This window comes from Gadus macrocephalus, chromosome 8, assembly GCF_031168955.1.
Source record: "Gadus macrocephalus chromosome 8, ASM3116895v1".
Taxonomy (NCBI): Eukaryota; Metazoa; Chordata; class Actinopteri; order Gadiformes; family Gadidae; genus Gadus; species Gadus macrocephalus.
In genome coordinates, this window is record NC_082389.1 from 3,368,873 (window position 1) to 3,384,655 (window position 15,783).

Consider the following 15,783-nt stretch of genomic DNA (forward strand, 5'->3'; position numbering starts at 1 on the left):
GGCCAAGAGGGAGAGACGTCGGAGAACCCGACGCAGTCTATTCGATTTATTTGAAACCTAAACACGCAAGACCGGTAACCATAGCAACGCGGTAAACAAACCCCCCTCGAAGCCCAATCAAGGTCTTACTGAAGGCATTTAATGGTCAAAATATTATTAATAAATATTCGAATATATTCTAATATTAATAAACAAATCAAACTTCAAATATGATTTTTGGGCAAAAGTCAAAGCCCTGATCCACGGTAACAAAAGAGGCGCTGAATGTAAACTCTGGCTCCTCCCCTCTGGGTTCCAGAAGGTTTCCACGACGACCTCCTTCGCAACGGCGACCCCGACGCAGAAGCCCTGCTGCCCCCGCTCGCCAAACAGGAAGTGGAGACCAAGAAGGACGTGGGCGACGGGCCGTGCTCCTGGGACGGCCCCGCCCCCGCGGCCCCCGCGCCCGCCCCCCGGCCCCGCCCTGAGGGCATCCTGGTCCCCGCGGACGGCGAGCGGGACGCGGGCGGCTACGACTGCATGCTGTACGACGAGGAGCCCCCGGCCCCGCCCCGCTGCTCCCTGCTGCCCGGCCCCGCCCCCGAGGAGGAGGAGGAGGAGGAGGAAGAGGAGGAGCCCGGCTGCTCCTACGCCCTCGGCCCCGGCCGGCTGGGCGTCCCGCCGCCCTCCGACATGCCCCTCCGCTTCCCCTTCACCCTCGGCGACGCGGTCGGCCCCGAGCCCCCGCCGCCCGGCCCCAGGGCGGCGGCGCTGCCGTCGTCCGCCGCCGCCGACGCGGCCGGCAGGAAGGAGGTACCGGCGGTGGCGAGCGCATTCGTGCTGCAGGACGACTGGGACGGCTTCGGCGGCGGCGGCGGGGGCGGGGCCTACAGTACCCGCGACGACCCCGCCGAGGGGAAGACCTTTATCTGCAGCTTCTGCGGCAAGACGCTGGCGTGCCTGAAGAACCTGAAGACGCACATCCGCGTGCACACGGGCGAGAAGCCCTTCAGCTGCCCGCTGTGCGGCAAGCGCTTCTCCGACTCCAGCAACCTGAAGCGCCACCAGAGCGTGCACACGGGCGAGAAGCGCTACGGCTGCGTGCACTGCGGCAAGCGCTTCGCCCAGTCGGGCTCGCTCAAGGTGCACATGAGCGTGCACACGGGCTGCAAGCAGTTCACCTGCCAGTACTGCAACAAGACCTTCATCTCGGCCAATCACCTGCGGCGACACGTGGTGCTGCACGGCGCCGACAAGCAGCTGCCCGCCATGTTCCAGTGACCCCTGACTGACCTCGCACCTGGCTTGGACCTAAAACATGGGAGTACTTTTTTGCGAGGTGCCGTCCGATGGTGGTTAAATTATGGTTTCTCAATGATCGGGATTAACGGATCAAACCGTCTGCACGCCTCAGAATCCGATACGATTCTGTCGACCAATCAAGGGAGGGCGCGTGTAGCTCGAACTTGCCGGCACCCTTTCAGGCGTCTCAGTACCCCAACGGAGTACTGGAGACGAGCGCGAAACGAGTACGGCTCAGTACGGCCCAGTCTGGGTCACGCCCACTTTTGGCGGTGGAAACGCGAACCGCGCCGCACCTTTTGCGAACCAAACCGAACCCTCCGGTGGAAACGCGCTATTGGAACCAGCACCGGTTGGACAGGGCGCTTCATGGGACTGTTGAAAACGTACCACTTAAAGACTTTAAAGAAGCAGTGTGAAGACTCGAGTTGCATCGAGCCGAACAGACTCTGAAGAAATGGAAATGTTGTTTTTAGTAGTGCATTATCCCATGAGAATACGAATCGTGTTGTGACCCTAGAATGAGCTCTTTATATCCACACGGGGGGGGGTCCGCCTCCACGGAGCCTGCCATGTTTCTACAGTAGCCCAGAATGGACCAACAGCTCCAAAGACTGTTTTTATAATCGCTATCCTACTTGTAAGTTATGATCTATAGTTTTTACAGACTAAATAACGAGTACGTACAATTTATAAATCTCGTCAGTCTAAAGTGGGTGTTGACATCATTTTGGACGTACCAACTGGCCCCCGTAGCTTCTCCTCGGCCCTTCGGAAACGGAGAGATGTGTGGGGCAGTCTTGCAAGATCGGAAATCTAGCCCAATCGGCACTGGTGGGGACGGGGTCTTAAGCACCTCATCGCTAGCTGCCCCTCAATTTACACGCTGCACCCTTAAGAGTGTGTTGGACATTCTAAATATACTCTTTAAACCGGGCTGAAACCCTACATTCTTTGTTAGCCTATTTTCCTGTCTGGGATTAATAAACTCTTTTTTTAAGTGCCAACTAACTTATAAACCACTAATGTTTCGATAACATTCATTTTTACGTTTAAGGCATTTAGCAGACGCTTTTACCCAAAGCGACTTACGTTGTACATTTTTCAGAAGGAGAAACAATATACCGCTGTCGGTACGGTAAGGATGATCATAGAACCAAGTGTCAAGCACTAACAATCGCTAGGTTCACCCATTCCCCGTATACAACAAAGATAGCTAGGATAAGATGCTACACAATGCTAAGTATTATTTTTATGTGCCAGGACGTAAAACATAGAATAAACATTAAACCACAAAGAGGTAGCCACAACGAACACAAAAGGCATCTTGGACGTTTTCTCCTCACTGACAACGAAGGCTGTACTGGGATCACAGACCTCAGGATGAACCACACAAATATAACTCGACGTATCCATGTCCCGGTTCTACGGTGCTGGTGTACTATGAAACAGGATGACGTACAAACATGTCTTTAATACCTTTTTTTAATTACCAATACATCCAGAATACAATTCACGGTAACACTGACACTAGAATATATATTACACAGTACTTAAACCATCTATTCCCAAATATTTTGACAGCACTATTCTGTGTTTAATATGTCATTAGTGGGCAACTCCCATCGTTAGTCTTTTCCTAATCGTTTTAAGTATGGAATACAAAAAAGTATATTCGGAACTTAACATTATAGTGCTAAAAGTGCTTAAGAATAGACACACATTTATATAAAGGGTAGTTGTAACCTCTAAAATAATTTAAAAAAGTGCTTCCACAAGCAGTACAACAAGTACCACATTTCCATCTTTGGGAGCCAAAACAAAAGAATGAAATTTGTCAATTGTACACTGTTTCCTTGAACAGTAAATATATCACATTGTTGGCCTAAAGAGGCTAAAGCTTATATGTACGAGTCACTTAAAGCCCATACGAGGAGCGGTTTCCAGGATCGATAAGCTATAAAAACGACATTTCTCATGAGCTAAATTTCTCTTAGCCCCTCCCACTAGTAGAGGAGTGCATTAGGCCACTAATGATGTCACAAGTGGACAGTATTTGAACGGCTCATGACTGATCAGCCAGCTCCTGTGGCCTGGAGGATCAATCGGCACCCAGGGCATCCAAAACATTTAGATTTGGAGATTAAGTTATTTTGACTCCCTTGCAAACTCAAGCTGTTCCTATGGACTTTAAGGACATCATCGCATTTCTATAAAAGTGAAGGCAATTCTGAAATTATCTAGAAATATCAGATAAAGAGATAGATACAGATACCAAAAACACTTAAGTCACAAATGCATATAAAAACATTGCATCAGGTTTGAAAAACATCCACTTTATATTTTTTATATTATCCTTCGGGCATGCATTCGCAGTAGGCCTAGTAGCCCTTATCCAGCCCCTATGAATCCCAAATGTGCGCATATGAATCATGGCCCGTTTCAAATGCAGAGCGCTCGTTTTCTCAATTCTCCTCCAGAGATTCACTGGGTCGGCTGTGGTGATGAGGTGAGGCTCATCGATCACAAAGCCATTTCATTAACGTTGAATCCGTTCACCATGAAAGGTGGCACTTTGAGAAGACTCAATACGATCGCAACATTCTTCAACAGGAATGTAATCTGGTTCAAAACACAGATGAACCGGATCAAATCTAGATCTAACCCACACCATAACTGGTTGTGTCTGAACGAACCAGAGGCAGACCAATAACATACACCCCCGACATTACAGTATAAAACCTTACAGTATATAAAGAAAGGAGTGAGCTGTGCCTTCAGTGACTGATGGCACACTTCACCCCTTCCTCGGTCGAACATCCTACTAAGCCTGGTGTAATCTGAGGCCCCGACATGATTAAAGGTTGAAATTCCTTCTGAACCCGATTCCCCTTACGCTCAATTCACCTTTCACGCAATTTTTCCTGACGAAAAACAATTTGTTTATCGGGATACTTAATCTTTTGCGGACAAACAGCATTAAAATGTGCCTTTTTACAAAAAATGCTGGCGGATCCGAGTTCCTCTCGATCTACCCAGTCACTAAACAGCTCACAGTTTATGTCTACCAGAGGTGCCTTACGTTTAGTTATCGCTGGTTCAATATATAGTGAAGAATATATAAATATAAATCTTTCAGAAGGGAATCAAGCAGTCACCTACTTTGGCAGACCGGGGTTCAACGAGTAAGTTCCAGCAGCATTAACAGCTGACTCTCATCACCTTCTTAATGACAGGTCTGTTCCCCACCAGCTGTCATGGTGATTAGCCAAAAGAAGCTCAACCTACCAGCCTACTCAGTGGACTGCTCCAAAACTGGTAGGCTGATCCATCCATTATTCAATTGGGTTGACATTTCCTACTTGTGACATCACTAAATTTATTAAGAAATAGCTTGTGGTCAAATTGGTGCCATTAACGATTGACAGTATGTCACAATAAACTAGTTAACTAGCTGGATATCACCCCCATGATACAATTTTCTTGGTTTCATCAGGCTGGCAGAAACCTGTAGGGTTGGGGTTTGAATCCTACAGGGCAGAACGCGCATCTCTGAAGGCACTGTCCCCTCAATGTTCTTCCAGCCGATGGAGGACTTAATGTGGACAGGTGTTGTCCGCAGGTATGTTTGTCCTTGGAACCTATTCTGAGGCATTAACACCCGCCCTCCTGGGACACCAGGAGGGGTAAATTAAACGCCCTAGATTATTTTAGAACTAGAGACGCCCTGGCCTGAATGTTAGGACACATTTCATTTTAAAAAGTCTCCTTTTAAGAGATATATATATATATAGAGAGTGTTATTGCTGTCTATTCAGATTGGCTTCGAGTCAATCCACAATGCAGTCTAGGGAATCCTATTGGCTATCGTGAACAAAGGCACTTAGAAAGCTGAAGAGTTTTGTTACAAAACATAATATACAAAAACAAACAATATCTCACCATTGGATATAGTTGTTGTTAGCGAGAGCTAGTAAAAAAGTCAAGCTCATTTATTACCGTTTTCAGAGAGCTACTTGCGGAAAACTGCTATTTCCGATAACAGTCCCAATTTTAGGCACAAGAATGATGTTTATTTTATTTTGGAACAAAACTCCTCATTCCTATTTTTCGCAGGAAAAATATGGCACGTTAACCTTAGACAGGTAATGTTTACAGGTAGTTGAAGTTATATGGGTACTGGCTCTCTCAGCCAATACTGAACACTAAGTAGAAAATACTTAGTAGTAACTATTCAATGCTTCATCAACATCTGGACCTGATTCTGTTGAGGATTAGGTTTATATTTTTCTTTCATTCAGGGCAATATAATCCTGAAAGAATTGGTCACTTTGAAAAGCCCCCAAAAAGGCCAAGCTAATCTACAAATAGAATATAATGTACGACTTTTAAAAAGTACAGTAAAAAAAGAGTTACATCATCTTATCTGAAGCACTGCGAGCTCTGCAAGTTCTGGTGACTTTTTGTTATCGAGTGAGACTAGCGAGGTCAAAGTTTAACAAACAAATAGTCTCAAGAGTCAATTGTCGGCCATATTCGAAGAACAGCCTTTTGTTTATAAGGCCCCTATTTTAGGGGCAACAATCTTTATATTTATTTTTTAATAAATATGTTTTAATTCATAGATAACCATCTGAAGTCCTTACGGAGCTCGCCGTCATTCTTTTAGGTGCAACTCACATGCAGATAATTCATTCAAACATATAATAAAATACTCTAAATCTTGTACCTCCCACATTAACTCCAATCCCTGTTTTTACTTGAATGCTCCATAGATAGTTGCATCAATGTGTGTGTATGTGCATTTGAGTATGTGTGTGTGTTCCAGGAAACCAGGGGGGGGGGGGGGGTTGCCGTGGACGACGCCCGTGTCTACTCATTCTTCGACGTGATATCCTGTAAAATCATAAAATCAAAAAGTTATGAAGTGATGATTGGCTTTGATCAAATTAAAGTGGCACCATCTACCCATCATACATCTGTGGGGACACTCCCACCTGTGATGTCACTAATGGGTAGCTTTTTCAACATCACCCCTGGTGGTAAATCAACTGCAGTGGCCACTCAAAGCACTTTACAATATCGCCTAACTTTCACCCATTCATGCACACACTCACACTGGTGGTAGAATATGGGGTCCTTTAAGTACTGTATGCTGACTCACCTCTGTCTTGGCTGTCCTCCATCCACCCATCGGTCCCGTCTTACTGAAGACTAGAAGAAGAGAGGCGCCGTTAAAAACACAGAACGAAAGCCGTAGGCTGGCCACGCTTTAGCTTCCAGACTTAGCATGGTGGCTGATTCACACAATGTTTCAACACTCAAGCTACCCAGTACAACCCCAGTCTTCTACTGGTGGACCCTGGGAGAAGCCCAGTACAACCACAACAGAAAGGTATCATTAAAGGAAAACCTTGTTCTACTTACGCATGAAGGCCAGGATGGTGATGAGCGCAGCAGATGCTGCTGCCCACAGCAGCGACCTGCGGGGCAGAAAGTCGTGCTGATCAGTGTCCGATCGAAGTATTGATTATCAGACCATGAGGAGCTCCATGCAGAACGACTGGCGTTCAAATGCTGGTGGCTAACTGTTGGTTCTACCTTCATCGAGAGAAAGCCTTACCAGGAGAGGAGGGAGGCGCAGATGAAGAAGGTGAAGAGGAAGCTGAGCAAGGACTTCATCGTCGATGAACCTGAAGCATACACACACACACACACACACACACACACACACACACAAAGGTTGGCTTCCAGTACACCCTTCTGTCTATATATCAGTCTCTCTGTCTCTATCGTTCAGAATGTCTCTATAACTCTGTCTGTGTCTCTTTATCTCTATATGTCTCTATATATTTTTATATCTGTCCGTCCGTCCGTCCGTCTGTCCTGTCTGTCTGTCTCACCTGTCTCACCTGTCTGTCTTTCTGGGGAGGAACAGCAGCTGTTACTGTGAAAGACCAGAGGGGTAGGCGGGACTTCGGACAGGCCACCCAGTGATTGGGTGAACTGCTCATGTGAGTGACAGGTCTCAGTGCAGATCTCCTCCTGGAAGAGGATCCGGGGGGGAGGGGCCTCCTTCTGTGGAGGGGAGATGATCTCGCTGTGGTCTGGAAGGGAGGCAACAAATAATCTGACATTTTTATGTGAAATTTAACATCATACTATGTTGCTTACAGTAAAATACACTAAATTCGAAACTGTGGTTTTGGATAGACATAACTTGATCAAAATGATATTGGCGGATTAAACATGCTGTGGTGCTTACATTAAATACACTGCGTTAAAACTTTTAAATTGTGGGAATTTAACATACTTATGCTTACAGTAAAATACAATGAGTTAAAACTGTGGTTTTGGACCTACATTTCTCGTGGAATTGAACCCTGACTACTTTCGCCCGCCAGGTCTTTTTGACCTCCGTTTTGTGCTGTAGTGACACCAAGTCGCCACTAGGTGGTGCTCTTCACTACACTGCTGCTAGAGTCTGACGTCGACTGACTTTTGACAGGCATTCGACAAATCAAAAAACAAGATTATCTACCAAGACTGTTCAAGTGTTTTTTAATTAACAAGTATAATTAACATGCTTGCAATTATGCTTACAGTAAAATAACCTCACTTAAAAACGTTGGATGCAGCCAGACATAATTTTACACTGGAAGTACCTCGGTGGCGCACTCAAAAACAATCTAAAACTTGTTGGGCGAATTATGGAAATGATCAAGCAGAAAAAAAAATACCACAGAAGAAGAACCGTCAAACTGCAAACTCATTTCCGGTATAGGTGCGCGAAGGCTGTTTTGACAGCGCACGCTAGAAATGAGAGCACTGCGCCTATCAGTAAGTGTACTGTAGGGATAATGAAGTGCACTCAATTTAAGTGCGCGATTTCAGACACAGCACCTGACTTGTTAGCTTGCAGCGTTAGCTAGTGGTGTCAACTAGCTAGCGGCTCTCCTCACCGTAGGTAAAACTGAAGGTGCTCTCAGGTTCTGGCGTGCTGAGCTCCATCCGGGTCGGTTCGTCGGCGTCGGCGTCGACGGCGCTTGTGAACACGCCCCCGAACACCTTCTCGTCGAGCCACGTCTGACACGTCTCCGTCACGCCGCTGAGCAGGCTAGCTAGCGAGCGCCGGGAACGTCGCTTACGCCGGAACACTCTAGAGAGAGACGAGGGAAGGCCGGCTATTGGTACAGCACTGGCACATTTTACATTGATTTAGCAGACACTTTAATCCAAGGCAATAAATACATTTGTCAGGAGAAAGAGAAACAGCAATATATCAGGGTCGGTACAGTAAGGATGTTCATAGAACCAAGTGCCGAGCACTAACAATCGCTAGGATAACCGATTCCCCGTACACAACAAAGATAGGAGAAGATGCTTCACAATGCGTTTAGAACGTAAGAAAGTCGACTCAGAGGGGGAGCACGAAGAGTTATCTCCACTACTTATTTAAAAAAAATACATTTGATAATCATTGAAGGCAACACACATTAAACTGTCAGTTGGTAGCAGATCCTTTAATTCCAGGCAACCACGACAAAGAAATAACAAATAGGGGAACAATTAGATTTGACCGTAATTGCCAGTAGAGATGGCAAAGGGTGTCTGAAATGCCCCAATCATAAATCAAGTCGTTGATTGAAACCAGATCTTTCTTATTAACACAACTGGTTTGAATAGTCAAGTATTTCCAACATATGTGTTAGCATTTAATGACGACAGCTTGGCAAACCTGATGCTGAGGAACTTAAAAATGTAAACAACGCGTCTCCTAGCAACACAAGCCGATGACATAACCCACTGGCTCCCGGAACACACACACAAGCACACACACACACACACACACACACACACACACACACACACACACACACACACACACACACACACACACACACACACACACACACACACACACACACACACACTAACAGGTTAGTGGGCCTCCAGGGGGCGGTGACCTCATCAGCGTGCCAGTCAGATGTCATCCGACGGAGCGCTTTACCAGGTGTTTACAGAGTTACCTAACCCGCTGCACAACACTACGGCGTCTGTCCCCCGGGCTTCGTGCATGAAGTCATTCGTGCGACAGTGTGGCGCCCAGCCTGCTCATAACATATTTAACGCGAGGAAATCTTCTACTGGTTTCCACCAGTAGAAGACTGTGGTTGTACTGGGGAGCTCCCTCAGTCCACCAGTATAGAAGACTGTGGTTGTGCTGAGTGCTACTGGGCCACTGGGTCCGTATTGGGACAGGGGGGCGGCTCTTAGAGGTTCCTCTCACCTGACCAGGTTCTCCTTGTAGGACACGTTGGTCTTGGAGGGGGTGAGGGAGACGTTGCCCTGGTCGTCCCAGACCACGCTGTCCTCCCCCAGGACGTAGTAGCCGTTGGTGAGCAGGCGGCGGGAGCGGCGGCAGGAGCAGGGGGAGCCGCCCGCCGGGTTGGAGGAGTAGCAGGAGAAGGAGGAGTCGTCAGAGAGGAGCGACAGGTCCAGGCTGCGGGGGGGAGCAGGCGGAGCATCGTTAGGCCAGGCGGGCGATAGGTGGGGGGGGGGCTCCACGTCGATGTGTTCGCTGTAGGGTGTGTTCTATGTGTGCGTGTGCTTGTGCGTGTGTGTACTTGTGCATGGGTGTGTGTGTGTGTGTGCAGGAAGAAGAACAACACTGTACCTCTGAAATGATTGGTCGGCCTGCGAGGGCCGCTGTTTGATTGGAGAACCTGGAGGAGAAGAGAGTTGGCGAGAAGAGTTCACCAGGAAGTAAACAAAGAGTTCAACAGGAAGTAAATAAGAGTTCAACATTAAGTACTCGTAATAAAATCGTCTGATATCGATCGGGCTCTAGTGTGTGTGTGTGTGTGTGTGTGTGTGTGTGTGTGTGTTGGCTCTGGTGTGTGTTGGTCGTACTGGTGACGGCCCTGGAGAAGAACAGAGCCATGGCGTCCGAGAGCGGGTGACGAAGGGGAGGAGGAGGACCACTTCTTCTTCTTCTTCTTCTCTGTCTGCAGAGGAGGAGAAACAAACAACATTAGAGACCTCCAGACTCCCAGCCAGAGAATAAGAAAAGGTGACTGCTAAAGCAGCTGCTGCTGGAACTCCAAACACCAGCAAGAAGGCTTCCAAACGCTAGCCAGAAAGTATCACCTTCACACCCCGAATACCAGACATAAACATTGTATGTTGTGCCAGTTTGTAGCAACAGAGAAAGAGAGAGAGAGAGAGAGAGAGAGAGAGAGAGAGAGAGAGAGAGAGAGAGAGAGAGAGAGAGAGAGAGAGACAGAGACAGAGACAGAGACAGAGAGATAATCTTTAGTATACAACATCTCAATCAAAGTGAAACATAGTTGTTTCTTCTGTGTCCTGATTAGAGATTATGGATTAGATTGAAAAATAGGTCTCTCTTTCCTAACCTACCAGATTAGCCCCTGTGTTGACAGCCTTAGAGTGGTCTGCTTCCCACTGAACCAGTCCAGCCACCAGAAGCTAACTGGTAAGGCTGGAAGAGACACAGAGGCCCAACTTATTCCTACTGAAGAGAAAAGGTTTGGTGTATTTTATATCCACATGCTGTCACGGCAATGGATCCATAAATCCCTCTGGGGCTCAACTAATAACCTATTTTATTGTATTCTTTTATGATCATAAAAACGGTCAACTCTGTGTCACTGGAGCCAGAGTTTTCTAACGGGCGCGATGGGAAAGATCCTTGGGAGAAATTCCGGAGAGGGAAGGAAAACAAGCGTGATGTCAGACGTCCTGTTAACCCCGTCCTACCCTGGACACTTCACACACTATGGATCAATGTTTCATAATGTTATAACAACGTTCATATAATATTCATTTATAAAGCCATGCTAGGACTGTCGTCCAACAGTCTGCCGTCTGACTGTTCGAACACATGTCCAGCCAAAGACCCAACAGCCTTTGCTACGTAGACGTGTCTGTGTGCGTGATTACGTGTGTGTCAGAGGGCGTGTGCATGTGTGTCACTGTCAGTGTCAGTGTGTGTGTGTGGGGGGGGGTGCATGTGTGTGTGTGTGTGTGTGTGTGTCGAGGGACTAAAACAGAGACTACAGTGTTTGGAGAGGACGTTTGTCTCCCTTTGTCCCGCTTTCTCGCCCTCCCCTCCCCTCCCCTCCCCTCCCTCTCCCTCTCAAATGTTTTCATTTGAATTGCAACTTCATCCATAACCCCTCCGACCACACACACACACACACACACACACACACACACACACACACACACACACACACACACACACACACACACACACAGGTCAGTCTAAGTACTGTACTGTACTCTGCCTCTCACACACCAGCAGCAATGATGGGGGCATTGCCATGCCAACAAGGCCCATCATATCAAACGCTGGTATGCGCACGCGCGCGCGTGTGTGTGTGTGTGTGTGTGTGTGTGTGTGTGTGTGTGTGTGTGTGTGTGTGTGTGTGTGTGTGTCTACGGCCTTCGGGGCCCCAACTCAGAATAGAACAGATGATGATAACGAAAAAAACGACCGAGCATGTGACTCTTCAGAGGAGATGACCTCATAACATGACCGACACAACTGCCTCTACGACCAGAATGTTCTAAGAGTCAAAGCCTTACTTTTGGATTCAAAACAATATCATAATGGTTGATACAGATTGGTTTATTATTGAAGTCACTGATTGTGATTGATCACGTGACACTGGTCACAATGTGCTGTAGTTTGAGAAACATGTTGTGGCTTGTTCTCAGACTCACTAGAAACAAGTCGCAAACCTCACAATCGTGCCAGGTTCCTGCGGAAGTAACCGAGACGTCACGCTTTATCTTCTCTCTGCAGCCTTTAGCTGAGGAACTGTGGTTACAACTGGATAACGTCATTTTTCAGTTATTAAATATGCACACAGAATGTGATCCAATATATGTACATTTGAATGTAGCATCGGCCCTACCGCTATAATATAGCTAATATTTAGATAGTGAAAGATACGGTCCTATAAATCCTGAAATCTATAGGAAAAATATTCATGCATTTATGATGCATCATAATAAATAAAAGCCACTGGACAAATATTAGGAATGATTTAAATAAAACAAAACATGCAATGAGGATTTGCGTTAACTGGGGGTGTTTGTGATAGCCTTTCTCGACACCATCCTAGCATACGGCAGGTGATGATGTTGGAGGAAGACGCGCTGCAGGAAGAGGGGCGCGGGGCAAACCATTCGTCTGCACCCCCATCTCCCCTCTGTCATCACCCCAAACCATTCCTCTCCATCTCCATCTCACCGGTACCCCGAAATATCAGAACTATATCCTGCATATACCACAGCGTCTACATCCACCAGCAACATGGATGGGGCCAATCCTAATCAATTAAAATACCACATCACAAGCACCAAAGTGAGTGCAATGGACTGTTCCACTTTGCACGCAAATACAAGACAATGCCCCGACGCTGAAGTAACTAAAGTGAAAATGAACCATTTTATTTATTTGAAACTTCACAAACAAAACCACTAGTCGACATTCACCCAATAAAAAACCCACGCCCCCAAACTATGCATTGTATTCCACGCCTTAAAATAACAATCTGCGCTTAATCTACTGATCCTTATAAAAACCAAGCAGAGGGAGAGGAAGCTCTGAGCGCCTCACCGTCACCGCGTCGCCCTCTCCGAGTCTCCGGGACACCAAAGCTCCGACTTTTAATAAACTCGTTGTACTTTAACGGTAGGTCCTTCCTCTGATGTAGGCTGCTTTGTGTTTTGACAGATCAGGGGAACAGAGGACTCGATGTGCCCGACAGCCCCGCCCACAAGGGAAATACCAGAGCCAGGGTGGGCGGGGCCAAGAGACCCTGCTCGACCACCAGTCCCGGGGTGGGCGGGGCCAAGAGACGCTGCTCCACTACCAGACCCGGAGTGGGCGGGGCCCGGAGACCCCGCTGCACCTCGTCACGTGGTGCAGGGGCCACAGCTGAGAGCTGACGTCATACACTCGATTAGTTTCGTTATATTGTTGACGAAAGTCAACGTCCGCGATAGATTCCGGGCTGGTGTCTCAGTCTTATCAGGGAGGGTAGACTGGACTTTAAAAGTTTAACTCACTAAAATCCCTACTTAACCGTTGGAAAGCCTGACATCTGCCGGCCACATATTTACATTCATGCACCAGCCGTGTTTTTCAACTGAACACACATTAACGCTTCATGTTGTACAACCTTTTATTAGGTATCAAAATAAGTGTAATATTATAAAAAAACCCTTAATATAAAAATAACAGGAAAAAATAAAATAAAATAAAATATATATATATGCTCCTATTAACACACTGACATCTGTCATGACTCATGTCTGAAGATAAGAAAAACTAATTGAGACCAACAGGGTAAGAACGGTTTCTTACCCTGTTTACAAACAACAGCGGCCATTTTGAGAAACTTGTATTTGTGATAATCAAGTTTTTCCACCGTCCGTTACACGACTTTGGGCCAAAAGCGGACCGATAAACAAACACTTCTGTACAAACAAACAGAAAACGAACAACCATGAGGGAAACAAAGATCTGATTCTGGCCAGTTGGCTGTTTTCAGCTGTAGGGTGGAGGAGTTGAGCTATAGGGCTTTAGGGTGGAGGAGGTGAGCCGTAGGGCTGCAGGCTGTAGGGTGGAGGAGGTGGAGGTCCTCAGCTGTAGGGTGGAGGAGGTGGAGGTCGTCAGCCATAGGGCTGCAGGCTGTAGGGTGTAGGTGACGGTCGTCTGTAGGGTGGAGGTCGTCAGTCGTAGGGCTGCAGGCTGTAGGGTGTAGGGTGTAGGTGACGGTCGTCTGTAGGGTGGAGGTCGTCAGCCGTAGGGCTGCAGGCTGTAGGGTGTAGGTGACGGTCGTCTGTAGGGTGGAGGTCGTCAGCCGTAGGGCTGCAGGCTGTAGGAGATGGAGGTCGTCTGTAGGGTGGAGGAGGTGTAGGTCGTCTGTAGGGTGGAGGAGGTGTAGGTCGTCTGTAGGGTGGAGGAGGTGTAGGTCGTCTGTAGGGTGGAGGAGGTGGAGGTCGTCTGTAGGGTGGAGGAGGTGGAGGTCGTCTGTAGGGTGGAGGAGGTGGAGGTCGTCTGTAGGGTGGAGGAGGTGGAGGTCCTCAGCCGTAGGGCTGCAGGCTGTAGGGTGGAGGAGATGGAGGTCGTCTGTAGGGTGGAGGAGGTGTAGGTCGTCTGTAGGGTGGAGGAGGTGGAGGTCGTCTGTAGGGTGGAGGAGGTGGAGGTCTCAGCCGTAGGGCTGCAGGCTGTAGGGTGTAGGTCTGTAGGGTGGAGGAGGTGGAGGTCGTCTGTAGGGTGGAGGAGGTGGAGGTCGTCTGTAGGGTGGAGGAGGTGGAGGTCTCAGCCGTAGGGCTGCAGGCTGTAGGTCGTCTGTAGGGTGGAGGTCGTCTGTAGGGTGGAGGAGGCGGAGGTCCTCAGCCGTAGGGCTGCAGACTATAGGGTGTAGGTCTGTAGGGTGGAGGGTGGAGGTCGTCTGTAGGGTGGAGGAGGTGGAGGTCTCAGCCGTAGGGCTGCAGGCTGTAGGGTGGAGGTCGTCTGTAGGGTGGAGGAGGTGGAGGTCGTCTGTAGGGTGGAGGAGATGGAGGTCGTCTGTAGGGTGGAGGAGGTGTAGGTCTGTAGGGTGGAGGGTGGAGGTCGTCTGTAGGGTGGAGGAGGTGGAGGTCGTCTGTAGGGTGGTGGAGGTGGAGGTCGTCTGTAGGGTGGTGGAGGTCCTCAGCCGTAGGGCTGCAGGCTGTAGGGTGTAGGTCTGTAGGGTGGAGGAGGTGGAGGTCGTCTGTAGGGTGGTGGAGGTGGAGGTCGTCTGTAGGGTGGTGGAGGTCCTCAGCCGTAGGGCTGCAGGCTGTAGGGTGTAGGTCTGTAGGGTGGAGGAGGTGTAGGTCGTCTGTAGGGTGGAGGAGGTGGAGGTCGTCTGTAGGGTGGAGGAGGTGGAGGTCTCAGCCGTAGGGCTGCAGGCTGTAGGGTGTAGGTCTGTAGGGTGGAGGGTGGAGGTCGTCTGTAGGGTGGAGGAGGTGGAGGTCTCAGCCGTAGGGCTGCAGGCTGTAGGGTGGAGGTCGTCTGTAGGGTGGAGGAGGTGGAGGTCGTCTGTAGGGTGGAGGAGATGGAGGTCGTCTGTAGGGTGGAGGAGGTGTAGGTCTGTAGGGTGGAGGGTGGAGGTCGTCTGTAGGGTGGAGGAGGTGGAGGTCGTCTGTAGGGTGGTGGAGGTGGAGGTCGTCTGTAGGGTGGTGGAGGTCCTCAGCCGTAGGGCTGCAGGCTGTAGGGTGTAGGTCTGTAGGGTGGAGGAGGTGGAGGTCGTCTGTAGGGTGGTGGAGGTGGAGGTCGTCTGTAGGGTGGTGGAGGTCCTCAGCCGTAGGGCTGCAGGCTGTAGGGTGTAGGTCTGTAGGGTGGAGGAGGTGTAGGTCGTCTGTAGGGTGGAGGAGGTGTAGGTCGTCTGTAGGGTGGAGGAGGTGGAGGTCGTCTGTAGGGTGGAGGAGGTGGAGGTCTCA

The 15,783-nt window shown here is 48.7% G+C and overlaps 2 protein-coding genes across 4 annotated transcripts in view; one reads left to right on the forward strand and one right to left on the reverse strand.

Moving 5' to 3' along the window:
- The window catches only part of LOC132462656 (uncharacterized), an 18,655-nt gene extending 15,408 nt beyond the window's left edge, over positions 1-3,247 (forward strand). Inside the window, exon 12 of the mRNA XM_060058308.1 lies at positions 299-3,247. Within this exon, the coding sequence (XP_059914291.1) occupies positions 299-1,260 (962 nt within the window). The 3' untranslated portion in view covers positions 1,261-3,247. The remainder of the gene's footprint in view (positions 1-298) is intronic.
- On the reverse strand, positions 2,751-13,156 carry tmem71 (transmembrane protein 71). 3 transcript variants are annotated; one of them, XM_060058067.1, is made up of 11 exons: positions 12,932-13,156; positions 10,702-10,783; positions 10,195-10,283; positions 9,959-10,007; positions 9,572-9,784; positions 8,244-8,440; positions 7,194-7,388; positions 6,905-6,974; positions 6,709-6,764; positions 6,446-6,495; positions 2,751-6,177 (listed from the first exon to the last, which is right to left on the reverse strand). In XM_060058067.1, exons 3-11 carry the CDS (start codon positions 10,223-10,225, stop codon positions 6,154-6,156), a joined length of 885 nt encoding a protein of 294 aa, XP_059914050.1. In that variant the 5' UTR covers positions 10,226-10,283; positions 10,702-10,783; positions 12,932-13,156; the 3' UTR covers positions 2,751-6,153. The 3 variants fall into 3 exon arrangements, with proteins under 3 accessions (XP_059914050.1, XP_059914049.1, XP_059914048.1); XM_060058066.1 differs by lacking the exon at positions 10,702-10,783 and having other exon boundaries at positions 10,195-10,289; positions 12,932-13,155; XM_060058065.1 differs by lacking the exon at positions 10,702-10,783 and having other exon boundaries at positions 12,932-13,145.
- Positions 13,157-15,783: the final 2,627 nt, after the last annotated feature.